The sequence below is a fragment of the Bos grunniens genome, chromosome 8 (genome assembly GCF_055505025.1).
Source record: "Bos grunniens cultivar Pamir isolate PY7600 chromosome 8, Bosgru_T2T1.0, whole genome shotgun sequence".
In the NCBI taxonomy this organism is placed as follows: domain Eukaryota; kingdom Metazoa; phylum Chordata; class Mammalia; order Artiodactyla; family Bovidae; genus Bos; species Bos grunniens.
Window position 1 is genome coordinate 62,077,422 of NC_141172.1, and position 15,077 is coordinate 62,092,498.

The following is a 15,077-nucleotide window of genomic DNA, read 5'->3' on the forward strand; positions in this document are numbered from 1 at the left end:
AGAAGGGTTTCCGGGTGAGAAAGCATTCTGAGATTTGCAGAGCAGAGAGAGGTAATGACAGGGCCAGAAACCGGAACTGTGGGCTCAGGGAATCAGAGGTAGCAGGCACCCCAGACCATCAGTGTACAGCTGGGGACACAGGTCCTATTCTCCAGTGTTCTCGGAGGAAGGTGGCTGGGAGGAGAGCTCTTAAGAAAATTAAAGACACTAGGGCCCCAGACTAAGCCAGAGTCCTGACCTGGGGTGCCCGAAGAAATCTCTTTAACACACCAACTGGCAGCCACAGGCCTGGCTCCCAGGCGAGAATGCATACTGAATCAATTGAAATTGAGTCACAGATATAATTAATTTAATGTGTTTAAACGATTTTCCGTATAGTAAACAAGCTGAATGAGGGTGACCCAGAATAAAGTGTCTGCCTGAGAATGGAAAAATGGATACTGTGTGTGCTGTATAATGAAAACCCTTCAGCAAACAGAAAATGCTTCAATTTATTTCTACCTCCTGTTCCCTTCCTTTCCAACTCTTTATTTATGTCTGAACTTGGCCTTCTGCGGTCTCCCTGGACCACAGGGACACTTTTTATTTTGTCAGAAATTGGTCTTTTTTCTCTGATCAGAAGACAATTTTAATGAAACCTGTCTCGAGCCCAGTGACAAGCACATATTAATATGTGACGAAGGGGATGAGGAAGGGGAAAAAAACCTGAAGACCTGTTTCACTATTGCAATCTTTTTCTCAACTGATGGAAGATTTGTATAAAGAGGAGAGAGGCAGCACCGGTGTGGTGACGGCAGGCCCATCTGAGCTACTGTCCTGCCTAAATTGAACCTTCTTTCTGTGTGACTTTGAAACTCCCCATCCGTACCTCAGATACTCATCTGCAACCCGAGGGGGTTGAATTTGAGGATCTCTAAGATCACTTTCAGTTCTGACATTCGCTGAATCATGAGTCACAAATGAGACCAGGCATAAATATGAGTCAAGGAATGTCCCATCAAAAAGAAACTCATCTTCAAGCTGTGTAAAGCCTTTCAGGCAGCCTCATCTAATTGCGCATCAAGTAGGGATCATGTATTATTTGGCAGCATTTAGGAGTAGTTATAAATGATCTCCACCTAAGCTACATCAGGCATCTAGACAAAATGCTGCATTTTAGGATTAGGAGAGGCTTCCTAGATTCTGTAGCTCTCTATCCAGCCACTTCAACTTGGGATACTACAAATTCATTCTATGAAATAGGAAACAAAGCGTGACAAGATGGCCTGAAAAAGTGGACCCATATTTTGAGACAGCTTTGCCACAACGCTACTAGTGGGACCCCTGGTGAATTCCACCCTTCTCTAAGGCTCTGTCTGTGAATTTGTTCCATGGACAGAAAGGACTTCTAAAGCATTTGGTGCTCTGCGGAGCCTTTCTGAGGGAGAGGTGAGGTGGGATGGGATGTGGAGGGGGCTGATCTGGAAGGGCTCTGGGCTCTTCTTCCATTCACCTGAGAATCTCCTCTTTAATTTATATTACACACCAGGGACCACGTACAATCTGATAACAAGAAGTTCTGAGGATAAAACAAAAGAACTTTTTGAAACCACTGGGCTGAGGAAAGCTGTTAAAGTTTTCAGTCTGTGTCCAGGATGCACTGCAGACATGACCTTTACCGATAACTAACAAGAGCCTTCACTTCCGAGCTGTGGGAGCAATGTCCAGGTCTCAGGTCAAGAGGGGCTCTATTTAGGAATTTGGAACTCTCCTTCTTTTTAGCAAACCTCAATGTTCCCCAATGCCCAGAGCAGTGGTTCTAAACTCTACTGTGCATTAGGGGGTCTGTTAAACCACAGATGGCTGTGCCCCAACCCTGAGATTCTGATCCAGTGGGTCTGGGGTTAGGCTCAAGAATTTGCATTTCTAACCAGCTCCCAGGAGATGCTGGTGCTGCTGGTCAAGGCACACTTGGAAAACTGTTGGCCTGTAAGATAAGGCCAGCCTCCTTAGCTTTCCCTACAGAGCTGTGCCCCAGCTCACCTTCCCAGCCTCACCACCCTCCCTTTCAATATTCCCAACAAAGTACATGCACCTCACCACACTCCATCCAGCTGGACCGCCAGCCCCCGTCTGCAGGTCTAAGGCACAACCCCAAAGATTCCACTTCCAAAGTCTTCCGTGACTTCTTCATCAAAGGTCACAGAAATCCCTCTAGGCTCACACAGGCTCTCCCGTGGTGCTGAGCACTTTCAACCTCTTAATATCATTTGAGTCTAGGTCTCAGCCCTGCCTCTGGACCACAGTCTCCAGGACAAGGAGTCCATCTTATCTCGGAGCCCACGCCATAGCCTACACTCAGCACCTGCACAAGTCCCGGCCCGTCAGACCAACAACCCAAACCTGAGCGCATGCGCAAAGGAGCATGAACTTGTAAGAAATCAGACCAACAACCCAAACCTGAGCGCATGCGCAAAGGAACATGAACTTGTAAGAAATACCCCAGTTAGCTCATCTTATATGCTCTCAAGACAGACGGATTCTCTAAATGCCTTTTGAAATTAGAACAACGGGCAACACTTTAGCCATTTCAAACTACTCTTTAGGCAAATTTCCCTAATTTTCTGGGAGCACTGCTGCCGCTGCTAAGTCGCTTCAGTCGTGTCCGACTCTGTGTGCGACCCCATAGACGGCAGCCAACCAGGCTTCCCCGTCCCTGGGATTCTCCAGGCAAGAACACTGGAGTGGGTTGCCATTTCCTTCTCCAATGCATGAAAGTGAAAAGTGGAAGTGAAGTCTCTCAGTCGTGTCCGACTCTTCGCGACCCGACCCCATGGACTGCAGCCTACCAGGCTCCTCCATCCATGGGATTTTCTAGGCAAGAGTACTGGAGTGGGGTGCCATCGCCTTCTGCATTCTGGGAGCACAGTCAGTGACAAATACATCATTGTGAGACATAAATGACTACCACTTATGTTCATGACCAGAAGGTAGTGTGATGCAGCTTTTAAGAGCTAGACCCAGGTTCAAATCCCAACTCTACCTCTGATTAGCTGTGGTACTTAAATGTGCCAAGCTCCAGGCTCCTCAGCTTTATTGGGGGTGGTAACAGCACCCACTTCCTAGGGATGGCACACAGATGCAGTGAGACAATTATTAACTACAACAACCACGAGCATTTCCTCCGCATCTACATGTGCCTAGCACTGGGCATACATCATCAAGCTAATCTACATAAATGCTTAGCACACATCTAGCACATCATAAGCATTCAAGAAATACTGATTCTCATCGTTCCAATTTTCCTGACTTCTGTACAAGACAGACATTATTATTCCCATTTGCCAGCTATTTCAAGAATCTTAAAACTCAGAACAAGTAGCTTGCTCAACCACCTGCTAGGGCAGTTTTTAATTTGTAACAGCTAATGTTTATGACTGCCTTGCCAGGTAGGTATTATTTCCATTTGGGGGCTGAAAAAACTCTGTAGTCTGAAGACCATAGCTTGAAAGTGAATGCCCAGGATTTGAACCTGACTCTGGATCCAGAGCTTCTGTTGACTCACCCCCACCCCACCGCCTGGTGGATTCCACCTGCTCTGTGTCAGCTCACTATGGCCTTTCTAATCCACAAGTTATAGACAGGTAGTTTCCCAACACATCAGACAGCGTTACTGGCCATGCCCGTTTCAGCAGCCTTGCAACCACAGAGCCCACAGGAAGTTATTTCAACAAGCGAAAAATGAAGCATATATCAGAGGGCCTGTAACACAGTGCCTCTTGCCCTGTGTGTCACCAAGGGGCGCTAAGGAAAGCAGAGCCCAGGGGTCTGGGACTGACCGTGACCCCGAAGAAGTTGGTCTCGTTCATGGCATTGAGGATGATCTTGCCCAGCGTGTGGTCCGTGTAGTTGAAGTCCTGGATCCGCTGGTGCCGGCTGCTGGCGTGCAGCGTCTCCATGGCCCTCTGGAGCGTCTTGGCGATGACCCAGATGCCGTCGTAGGCATACCCGTGGAACTTGCTGGGTCCTACTCCTGACCGCTTGTTGTTGTACTCTCTCTCATACTGCTGTGGTGTCTGGAAAATAAGGAGACCAGGGACACCAAGTTACAGCCAGCCGGGACATGAAGCACATGGTGCCGAGAGCTGACACTCCCCAGTGCTTATCATGAGCCAGGCACGGTGCTAGGCTCTTAACGTGCATTATCGCATCTAACCCCCACAACAACCTTGTACACTGGGACTATTACTGTCCCCATTTACAGATGAGAAAATTGACTCAGGAAAGCTAACTTGCCTAGGACCAAGTGAGTGGCAGGGCTGGTATCTGAACCCTGGCTGTCTGCCAAGACCAGTGGAAGGAAAATTGCATCCCGAGCAGGCCTCCTCCTGACATTAGCTGGGCCTGGAGCTACAGTAACAGTGGAGGTGCATACACCATATGTCTAAATATTAAGTTATAGACAACAAACAGACTGTTGAATAAAATATTTTCTATCTTTTTGTCATAATGGGTTAAAGGAAGGTGAATAAACCTTCCTAACAAGCTGGAAGGCCAGGTTTGAATTCAGAAGTCTGAGACCCCTCGGAGCTTCAGTCTGGACACAGAAGCACAGGGGAAGCTAACTTTGCTCAGGGGCCCACCCCCTTCTCTTCCCACTTGACTCCATCCCACAGGCCAGTCAAGCCAGTCCACCTTCTTCTGGCATAAGTAGTCCCATGACCACCCTGAGGCTCAGTCCTCCCTGAAGAGGCTCCTTGGACCCTGGATGCGGCTCCAGGCATTTGGGCAGGGAATTCAGGGGATGGCCCAGGATTGGGAGGGGTGTAGGCTCTGGGTGGGCAGGTCCCTGTGGCCTTGTGGATTTTGAACCCCGTGGGGCTTGAGTGAGGTCCTCTTAGAGCATGGGACCCCGGGCAGGTCCTAGGTGTCCAGTTGTAAGGTCCCTTCTGATCTCTACATTGTGCTCTTCCCTTTCATCTTCCAGAATATAGCAGAGTCTGCGAATAACTTCACATTAAAAAAATTTTTTTCTCCCATTGAGCTGGATTTCATAAAATAATTTCATTGGTAATATTAACATTCTGATTGAGGCCACAAAGTAATGAAACTGCCTTTTTACTCTAGTCCCTGAGGCTTACAGATCCAAATGAATGCCGCTCCAGGGGAACCCATTACCCTCAGCTCTTCATGGGCCTTTTCTCAAATCACTTCTGAACTCCTCTGCCAGAAATGTCATCAGAGCCCATGGCTTAGTCTTTGGATTAATCCTCCTTGGGGACAAATCAAACATAGAAACCAGAACTCATTGTCAGTTTATACCAGAAAAGGCCCCTTAGAGACAGTCACACATGCCCTCTCAATCTGCAGCAGGAGACACAGAGAGGTCTAGAGACTTGCCTAAGGTCACACAGCATGCGTATGTGTGTGTCTCTGTGTGTATAGCCAGACTGGTCTCATTTTATCTTTGCTGCTTCTCACATGTTTGAATTTTGAAGTCATAACTGCCTTTTGAAAACCACCCCAAGTTGTTTGGGGCCAGTTCTGGTATCCGAGTAGAGTGGTGAAGCTGAGCCATTGAAGACTGGGTTACTCCGTGGCTGGATCTCAAGTCTCTCGCCCTTGGCTCAAGGGGTTAGCAGAGCCTGGGTACAACCAAGCCCCTCCAAATGTGGAATCTGCAGACAACCAAATGAGGAATCTGCCTGGCCAAATGTGAATGGTATCCCAGCAACAAATCCACCACCTTTAAAAAAAAAAAACCAAAAACATTTTGGCTCCTATTGGATAGCTCAGGTTTTATCTATTTATGATTTCCTTTGGAAATGCATCATGTCCAGTCATCACTGTTCTGTTCATCAGTCAAAATACCTGGCAGAAGTTCTTTAATTCCAAGGGTTCTTCAAGGAGACAGCACCGTCTCCAGCCCAGCCCAGCTCCTCAAGCCCTTTCTCATAGGTAACTGCACCCCTCCACCTGGAGGCTGGCTCTCCACAGGCATCCTCTGCCTGCTCACTTCTTATCAGGGAGCATGAGATAGTGTATTATAAGGCTTCCTGTTCCCTGAACCTGTTGGGTCTCCTTCATTCACACCAGACTTGTTTGCACTTGAGGCTGTTGCGCTAGATGCCTCCTCTGCCAGGAAGCTTCTGCCCCAGCTCTGGCCTGATATTCTCGGCACACAAACGTCAACATGTGTCGTTTCTCAGGGATGCTTCCCTGACCCACCCTTTCCACAACCTCCTCCCGCCAGGCAATCTCTATCCACTAGTTTTATCTTCTTTATTGCAATTTTTACTTCCTGCAGTGCATCTACCCGAAGAATTAAGCTCCAAGGGGTCAAGGGTGTTATCTTGATCATAGAACCCAAAACAATACCCGCAGAGACCCTTTCTAAGCATCGGTTTCTCCATCTGAAAAGTGAGGAGGTTGGACCAAGTGATCTAGAAGCCTCCTCCTGGTGAGTGATCCAGGCAGGAGCCTGGCACAGTGGTAAGAACACAGGACTTGGAAGCAGGTTTACCTGCCTTCCAGTTCCAGTTCAGTGGTTTGGTAATGTGACCTGGGGCTGGGGTCCTATCTCCTACAGGTCTCTGCATCCTCCCATCTAGGTGGCTGTGACAGTTCCATGAGTGCACAGCATCAGTCCTGTGTCCAGGATGTGTTGGTGCCCCAAGAACTCCAGTCACTGCTAGTAATAGTACAGTGGTTGTTCACCTGGCCACCTGGAACAACTGCTCACCCAGGATGCCCTAAAGACCCAAGACTTCGCCTGTGCTGATAGGGGGTAACAGCCCTCCAGTGTGTGAATGGCCTACTTTTACTTCCTTAGCTAATTTCCAATTATTGGACATTAAAGCTTTTTTCTAATTTTTCCCAATTACAGGATTGCAAAAAAAGCACCCTTGTATCTAAATTTTCTGAACACATACTGATAATTATTTTTTCGGAAGAAATTCCCAGATATATAATTGCTGAGGCAAAAGGTATAAAAACCTTAAATGCTATTCACACATCTAAAGGGCCAAATTATCCTCTCCAAACATGAAAAGCTAAAATTCCACTCTATATGAAAGTGCCCATTTCCTTACATCCTGGACCACAATAGGCATTTCTTTCTTTCTTTCTTTCTTTTTTTTAAGCTGCTCAGCACGCAGGATCTTGGTTCTCCAACCAGGGATCAAACCTGTGCCCCTGCAGTGGAAGTGCAGAGTCTAACCACTGGGCCACCAGGGAAGTCCCTCAATTTTTAAAATCATTGTCAGTTTCTCAAGAAAAAAATGTACATCTCTTTTCATCTTAATTTGCATTTCTCTAGTTAACTATTAAGAGTGATCTCCACATATAGATGGGCAACTTTCACTTCTGAGGTGTGTTTCCTCTTTACACCATATTGGTATGGTGAGAGTCACAACTTTTAGTGCTTTGTTTCAACATATCCTTGTTATTTTTCTATTTGGCTATATTTTTCTTGATTTTAAAATGTAATTTGGGGGAATTCCTTGGCAGTCCAGGGGTCGGGATTCCATGTTTCCACTGCAGAGGGCCTGGATGCTGTCCCTGCTTGGGGAACTGAAATCCTGCAAGATGTGCAGTGTGGCCTAAAAGAAAAAGAAAAAAAGAAATTTGGGTATATTTCAGGCTATTAATTCAGCTATTGGCTATTTTTAAAGTATCAAAAATTTACCTGAATTGTCTATTTATCTAATTAATTGCTTAAGCATCAAAGGAATGAGGCCTCTTGAACTCCTCTCTAAGACTTTGCTGCTCCGAGGCTTTTTCTGATGCAGGCAAAGGCATCCAAGGGCTGGTGGTGTCTCTTTGAGTCCTGTTTGTTCAACCTAATGAGTACATTCAGATGACGTTTCAAGACGTCTTCTCTATCCAGGACATGCCACTGGGGCATCCTTGAAGGTTTCTGCGACATTCTTAAAGTTGTTGCGGGTGGGAAGAGTCAGACCTTCGGCGAACAGACACAGTATTGCCTCACCAGGAGGTATATGAATGTAGTTTTTAAACTTCTTTGATATAGTTTATTGGTGATATTTCCATGTGTGTAGATAATAGAGGGGATCAAGATCAGACTGTTTATTCAATTTGACATTGGGGCCAACACAAGTCCCTATATATTTTTTAGGTGTACCTCTTATAAATCCCTATCTTTTCTATCTCATAAAACTGTTCATCAACCAGAGGAAAGGGGGTTGGAGAACACTGGCAATGTGCCTGTTTACCTCACTTCTGTGGGTAAAGTCCTTGGAGTGGGACACCCCGGTAGCTTAGGCCTGAAAGGTGACCTCATTCTCCCTGTCTTTGCAAGCACCATGCTGAAGTCATTGCTACCACACTATGTCCGGGACCATTCATCACTGTTCCCCGGTGAAGCCGGCGCCGATCTCCCTCAGGCAAAACAATGACAGCAGAAACAGACACTTTCACAATTGTCTGAGAAAAGCTAATAGTTGTTCTTAAAGCAGGTCTCCAATTATTCAGGGCAGAAGAATTTCTTCCGCTGTAAAGCGGACACTGAAAACTGATTGATTACTCATGCTCTGAGGTCAAGTTTATCTTGAGAGGCTAAAAGTTTCTGAGAAAACAAGTTTTATATGAAGAGTCCCAATTACTGACAGGTTGTGCCCCACATATTTTTGAGAGGCAGTTGTTGGAACGTGGAACATCTTTTCATACAGAAATCATGTTATAAATAGTGGTTAGGTTCCCAGGCTAGCCCACACAAGTTTGCTACCCAACACTGTGACTAAACGTTACGGGTCTGTCATTCCAACAGAACCAAGCTGAGTCCTGCTTCTTGGGAGACGGAAGACTCATGGACAGAAGAGAGGAGAAGGGGGAAACATCTCCTTCCATATCTCCAACTGCCACCCCCAACCCCGCAGAGCAGCAAAACCAGCAGAGTTTCTCTCTCGAACCCTTCGTGGGACGTTGCAACCAGAGTCTCCTTTGGAAGGTACACTAGGGCGCAGTCTCTTTTACTCCAGTTCGTAGGTCATCCAAGGAGCCTGTTGAGAATGCAGGGCCCTACATTTGTTTTATTGTGTCTGTGGGATAACTCGGACAACTGTATTTTAAAAGATCTTTTAAGACTTCAAGAATACATAAATTGGTTAACATTGATTAAATCCCTCTCACAATCTGATTATTGGATTTTCTCAATAGCAGCTTCCAGGTGTTTTTCTGAGCCCTTTCTCAGACTCTTTCAGTGCTGGGAAAGTCACTATGTCCTCAGGAGGAGCCTTCCACTTAAGGAATGCTTGACGTCTATGAGATCAGTCTTCCAGATACAGAGTTTATACCTATCTCCCTGTAGCTTGCTATGTCTTTCTGTGGAGCTGCAAAGAACATGTCTGCCTTCTCTTATCCATAACATCTCTCAAAGAGCTGAAGTTAGTGACATGCTTACCCTGTCCTCAATGCGCTCTTCTTCACCTTTTAAGCAAAACAGTCTCAGTTCAGACATCCAATCTATGACAAAATAGGTTATATGAGACTAAAGCTCCCATGAAAAACATTAAGGAAAGCAGAATAAAATATAAATATAGCTATCCAAAGGTATCAGAAAGCGACCAGGACATCTAGGACTTGAAGAACCAAGATCCTGGAGGGAAAAGAAATGTTTTGAGAAGTGTCCAACATTCTTCGCTGCTTCCCCTGGAGGCATTTGTTGATCTGCAAGTGGGAAGGCCAGTTGTAGGAACAGAAAACAGTGGATCAGTGTTTTCATCAGTCCCTCAGAGATGGGAAGACAAAAAACTATAGTTCAGGGTTATCAGGGTGGCAAGGCTTATAGGGCCAAGGTCTCAGAGAAAGAGGAACCACAGGATACCAGTATGCACACTGACATCTGCACTTGTGATATTTGGTGATAACTAAGCTGCATAAGGGGCTTCCCTGGTGGCTCAGAGGTTAAAGCGTCTGCCTGGAATTCAGGAGACCTGGGTTGGATCCCAGGAGAAGGAAATGGCAACCCACTCCAGTATTCTTGCCTGGAGAATCCCATGGAGGGAGGAGCCTGGTAGGCTACAGTCCATGGGGTCGCAGAGTCGGACACGACTGAGCGACTTCACTCACTCACTTACTCAAGCTGCATAAGGAGGATGGCATGGCAAATCACTCCAGTATTATTGCCCGGAGAATACCCATGGACGGAGGAGTCTGGCGGGCTACAGTCCACGGGGTCGCAGAGTCGGATATGACTGAGTAACTAAGCACAGCACAAGCTGCATAAAACAAGGAGGATGAGAGGCCAAGTGAAAAGTGGTGGCTAAGGGGATAAGAACACAAGCAGGTATGTTTAAAGTCTCAGGACATTAGGAACAAAAGTTGGAATCCAGGGCCAGTAAACATCCCAGGATTTTAGTCTAGAATGTTAAAGGACAGATAGGAATAAAGTCAAACCAAAACAGACCAGATATTATGAAAACTAAAGCGAAGCCTGGAATCATCTCAGTTCTTGACTGGATAAAGTGAACTGCCCCTATTCTGTTTGCTCAAAGAGAAAAATCTTCTCTGAAGAAAGATAATGCCACCTGTAGCTTCTTTCATTTTTCATACCGAATTCAATTAATTAAACTTACTAGGTATACCAGGTAATAGGATCAAATCTTAAAAAAAAAAGAAGGAAGAAAGAAAGGAAAGAAGAAAAATAGGCAACAAAGCAGATCTACAGGTGGTTCATATCTTGAATTTATTAGGCCTGGACTTTAATGTAGCAGGTTTATATGTTCAAGAAAATAGACAAAAGATACAGAATATCACCAGAAAACAGGGAGCAAAGAAAGAAAAAAAAGAATAAAACTAAAATCCTAAAAATTTTAAAATATTAATACAACAAATGAAACTAAGAACTCAATAGATGGATGAAACAGTATATTAGACACAGCAGAAAGTAGGTTAGTGAACTGAAGAAATGTTAGTAGTAAATATTCAGCCTGAGGCACAGGGAGGGGAAAAAGGACAGAAAATAAGCAATAAACATAAGAGATATATGGAATGTGTTGAAAATGTATAGCACATGTATGACTGGTGTCCTAAAATGTGAGAAAAGGTTAAAAAGGTAGAAGCAGTATTTAAGGGATATTTTCCTAGAATTTCCCCCAATACATATCAATCCACTGATTCATGAAGTTCCATTATGCTTAAACTCCAACCAAGATAAAACCAAACAAAACCGTACTTCAGCACAGCATATAAAACTGCTGAAGAGTCAAGCAAAGATAAAATCTTAAAAGCAGTTAGAGAAAAAAAAAGGATGCATTATCTTCAAAAGAGCAACAATTAGTCTGATGGCTGATTTAACAGAAATAAGGGATTCCAGAAGACAAGACATTTCAGAAATGACCTCTGAAAGTGCTAAAAGAACACAACAGACCACCTAGAATTCTACACCTAATTAATATATCTCTCAATATTAAGGTGAAAGAAAACTTTAGACAATCAGAAACTGAGAGAATGTGTCTCCAGCAAAACCAAAAAACATCTTTTCTTTCTTTAAAAGAAAGACCAAGAGAAGTTCTATAGGCAGAAAGAAAATGATCATAAACAGAACAGAAATGAAGGGAGGAATAAGAAGTAATGAAAAGTGTAAATATATGAGTAGATCTAAATGAAACATGACATCAGGTTCGAGGACATCCAAGAAAACCTTCTAGAAGAACAAAGATGAGGCACTTAACATTACCAGTCATCAGGTCTGAAAAATCTTCAATTACTAAGGCAGTGTGGTATTGGTTAAAGGATAGGCCAACAGACCAGTGGAAGAGAACAGAAAGTCCAGAAAGAGATCTACACACACTGAAGCTAAGGCATTTCAGTCGTGTCTGACTCTTTGCGACACCATGCACGGTAGCCTGCCAGGCACCTCCGTCCACGGAATTCTCCAGGCAAGAATACTGGACTGGGCAGCCATTCCCTTCTCCACGGGATCTTCCTGACCCAGGGATGGAACCTGGTTCTCCTGCATTGCAGACAGATTCTTTACTGTCTGAGCCACCAGGGAAGCCCCAAGAATACCGGAGTGGGTAGCCATTCCCTTCTCCAGGGGGATCTTCCCAAACCAGGGAGCGAACCCTGGTCTCCCACATTGCAGGCAAATTCTTTACTGTCTGAGTCACCAGGGAAGCCCACCTCAGATGTTACATAAAATCAGTTTCACGTGATTTCTATATCTAAAAGTGAAAGGTAAAACAAACTTCTCAAAGACAAGATAGAAAAATATCTTCATGAGCTTGGGTGGGCAAAGTTGCTTAAATAAGACACACATGATGTAAGTAATAAATATAACTGTCTAAGAATTCATACCCAGAATACAAAAAGAACTTTTACAAATCAGTGAGAAACATGCAGAGAATCCAAGTGGAAAAATGGGCAAAAGACTTGAATAGTCAATTTATAAAAGAGAATATCAAAATGGCCAATAATAATATGAAAAGATCAACAACTTCATTACTTATCAAAGAAATGTAAATTAAAATAAAAATAAGATACCACTACTCATCCACTAGATTGGCTAAAATTTAAAAGCTAACAACGCCAAAAGTTGGTGAGTGTGTGAACCAAATGAAACTCGCAATCTCTGCCAGTGGGTGTGTAAATTGGTACAACCACTTTAGAAATCTGCTTGGCAGTGTCTATTATAGCTGAGCATATGGATTCTCTGTGACTCAGAAATTCCACCCCTAAGTATGCACCCAATAGTACTGTGCACATATATTCACTAAAATACATCAAATACTTATAAACAAATCAAATTAAAAACATGCAAAAATTCCACACAAAAGATTTCTGAGGGAAATTGAATGGATGGAAAGACTCTATATTACAAAGATATCAGTTTTTCCTAAATCAGTCTATACAATCAGTAAAATTCCAACAACAAACCAGAAAAGGTTTGTGCATATAAATTGACTCATTACTCCTTTCTCCTGACTTCAAGGCTGCTGCACTGATGAAGGAAGAGAACTACAATTTGTTGAGCACCTATTGTGTGCTTGGCACTTAGCAAGGTATTTTCCTCTGTATTACTTCATGTAATCCTTCTAAATCTGTAAAAGACATATTACTCCAGCATAATCAGAAACAATTTGAGAAAGGCCAAATGACTTGCCCAATGTCACTGTATCACTGTTGATTAGGTTCAGTTATATAATATAACAGACAAAAAATTATTGGTGACTTAAATGAAATAGTTTGTCTCTCAAGTAAAAGTTGTCCATGGGTAGGCAGTGCAGAGCTTCTACAGCAACTCCACAGTGTAACCAGAGACTGAGGCTCTTATCTTTATGCCCCGCTATCCTAAAGCTGAGCACTGAAGAATTGATGCTTTTGAACTGTGGTGTTGGAGAAGACTCTTGAGAGTCCTTGGACTGCAAGGAGATCCAACCAGTCCATTCTGAAGGAGATCAGCCCTGGGATTTCTTTGGAAGGAATGATGCTAAAGCTGAAACTCCAGTACTTGGGCCACTTCATGCGAAGAGCTGACTCATTGGAAAAGACTCTGATGCTGGGAGGGATTGGGGGCAGGAGGAGAAGGGGACGACAGAGGATGAGATGTCTGGATGGCATCACTGACTCGATGGACGTGAGTCTGAGTGAACTCCAGGAGTTGGTGACGGAAAGGGAGGCCTGGCGTGCTGCGATTCATGGGGTCACAAAGAGTCGGACATGACTGAGCGACTGAACTGAACTGAACTGATCGTAAAGTTTCCTTCTCAAGGTCACCTGTTGATACAAAATGGCTGCTATAACTCCAGCCATCTCATCCATATTTCAACCAATACAGAGGAGAAGAAAGAAGGGTAAGCTCTCCTCTAAAGTAGGCTTTTAGAAGTCTTGTATAATACTTCTACTTAAATCTCACTGGTTAGACTTAGAATCCTGGCTCTATCTAGCTACATGGGAGGCTGGGAAATGTATATTTTCAGATGAGTGGCAACATACCCAGTTAAAAATCAGAGTTATGCTACTGAAGAGGAAGAAGGGCTAAGGATGTTGCATGAACAACTACCTGCCACACCACACCTTTCCTCCTGAGCCCATGTTCCTTTGCCACACTGCCCGTCTCCCAGGGATGTGAATATCTAGGGAAGTAGCCGGTAACAGGAGCTTTGTGGGGAAGGTGGGGGCAGAGGCAGCAGCATCATAAAGCTTGACTCCCTGGGGAGCATCTCTACTTTTCCATATCACCTTCTCATCCTCCTCTCTAGAGCCCAGAGCTTCCTAAAAGCCCCAGGTTCTTTGTTATGGAGCTCCCATGGCAGTGACAAAGAGATGTGTGCAGCTTTTCCCAGGTCATTGCTCTAATTTGAGGACTCATTAGATCTCTGTTTCCTTTTGTTCTGCTGTGTTGGATAAACAGTCGTGGGTGGTCACAGAAGTTTCTTGCTGGAAAACATTACAGAAATCTTCCAAAGAAAGAGCCTGTGCCTTTGGTGGAGGGTTGGTGCCACTTCTGAGGTTCCCACTGATTCCAGGGTTCTGTGAACACTTCCATCTGGTGCCTTGGCCCAACTCTGTGTATCTCAGCAGGAGAATGGTAACAGGGAAGAATGTCCTTATTGGAGAGGCTAAGCCATCACTGGAATTTTATACAAAAATTATAAATACTTACAGTGGAAACAATCCCAGTGGGACATTGAAAAGTGAAAGCTGACACTGGAAATCACCAATGTCAACAGAGTCACTTTAGGGGAATAGAGTGGTGATGGGGAACTTTAACAAGGAGAAAGAGACATGATAGCCAAATCAAGTATCCAGAAGCTATTTACGGGAGGTTCTGGAAAATTGAACTCTGAATGTGCTTGGGGAAGCCCAAAGGTCTGCACTTGTCCCATCACTGGAAATTCCAACTGGCAGGGACTGATGAATGTGCTGGGGAGGGAGACCTTGTTATTCCTCCTCCCAGAAATCTCCTGGATGCTAATGAACAAGCTGGGGCAGCTTGGCACTAGAGACGGGCATATGGAAGAGAGAACTGCAGAGAATACATTCCAGGAGGGCCCACTATTCCACCCGATTCTGTGACTTTATCATGGGTCACCTCTATCCTGGGGGTTCCAGAGTTTAACATTATAACCATATCA

The 15,077-nt window shown here is 44.5% G+C and overlaps 1 protein-coding gene across 4 annotated transcripts in view; it reads right to left on the reverse strand.

The window, feature by feature from the left end:
• Positions 1-15,077, reverse strand: part of GABBR2 (gamma-aminobutyric acid type B receptor subunit 2) — a 370,697-nt gene that overhangs the window by 135,209 nt on the left and 220,411 nt on the right. For all 4 annotated transcript variants that reach the window (XM_086416036.1, XM_086416038.1, XM_086416039.1 and 1 more), the window contains exon 7: positions 3,819-4,055. In XM_086416036.1, coding sequence (XP_086272162.1) covers positions 3,819-4,055 — 237 coding nt within the window. The remainder of the gene's footprint in view (positions 1-3,818; positions 4,056-15,077) is intronic.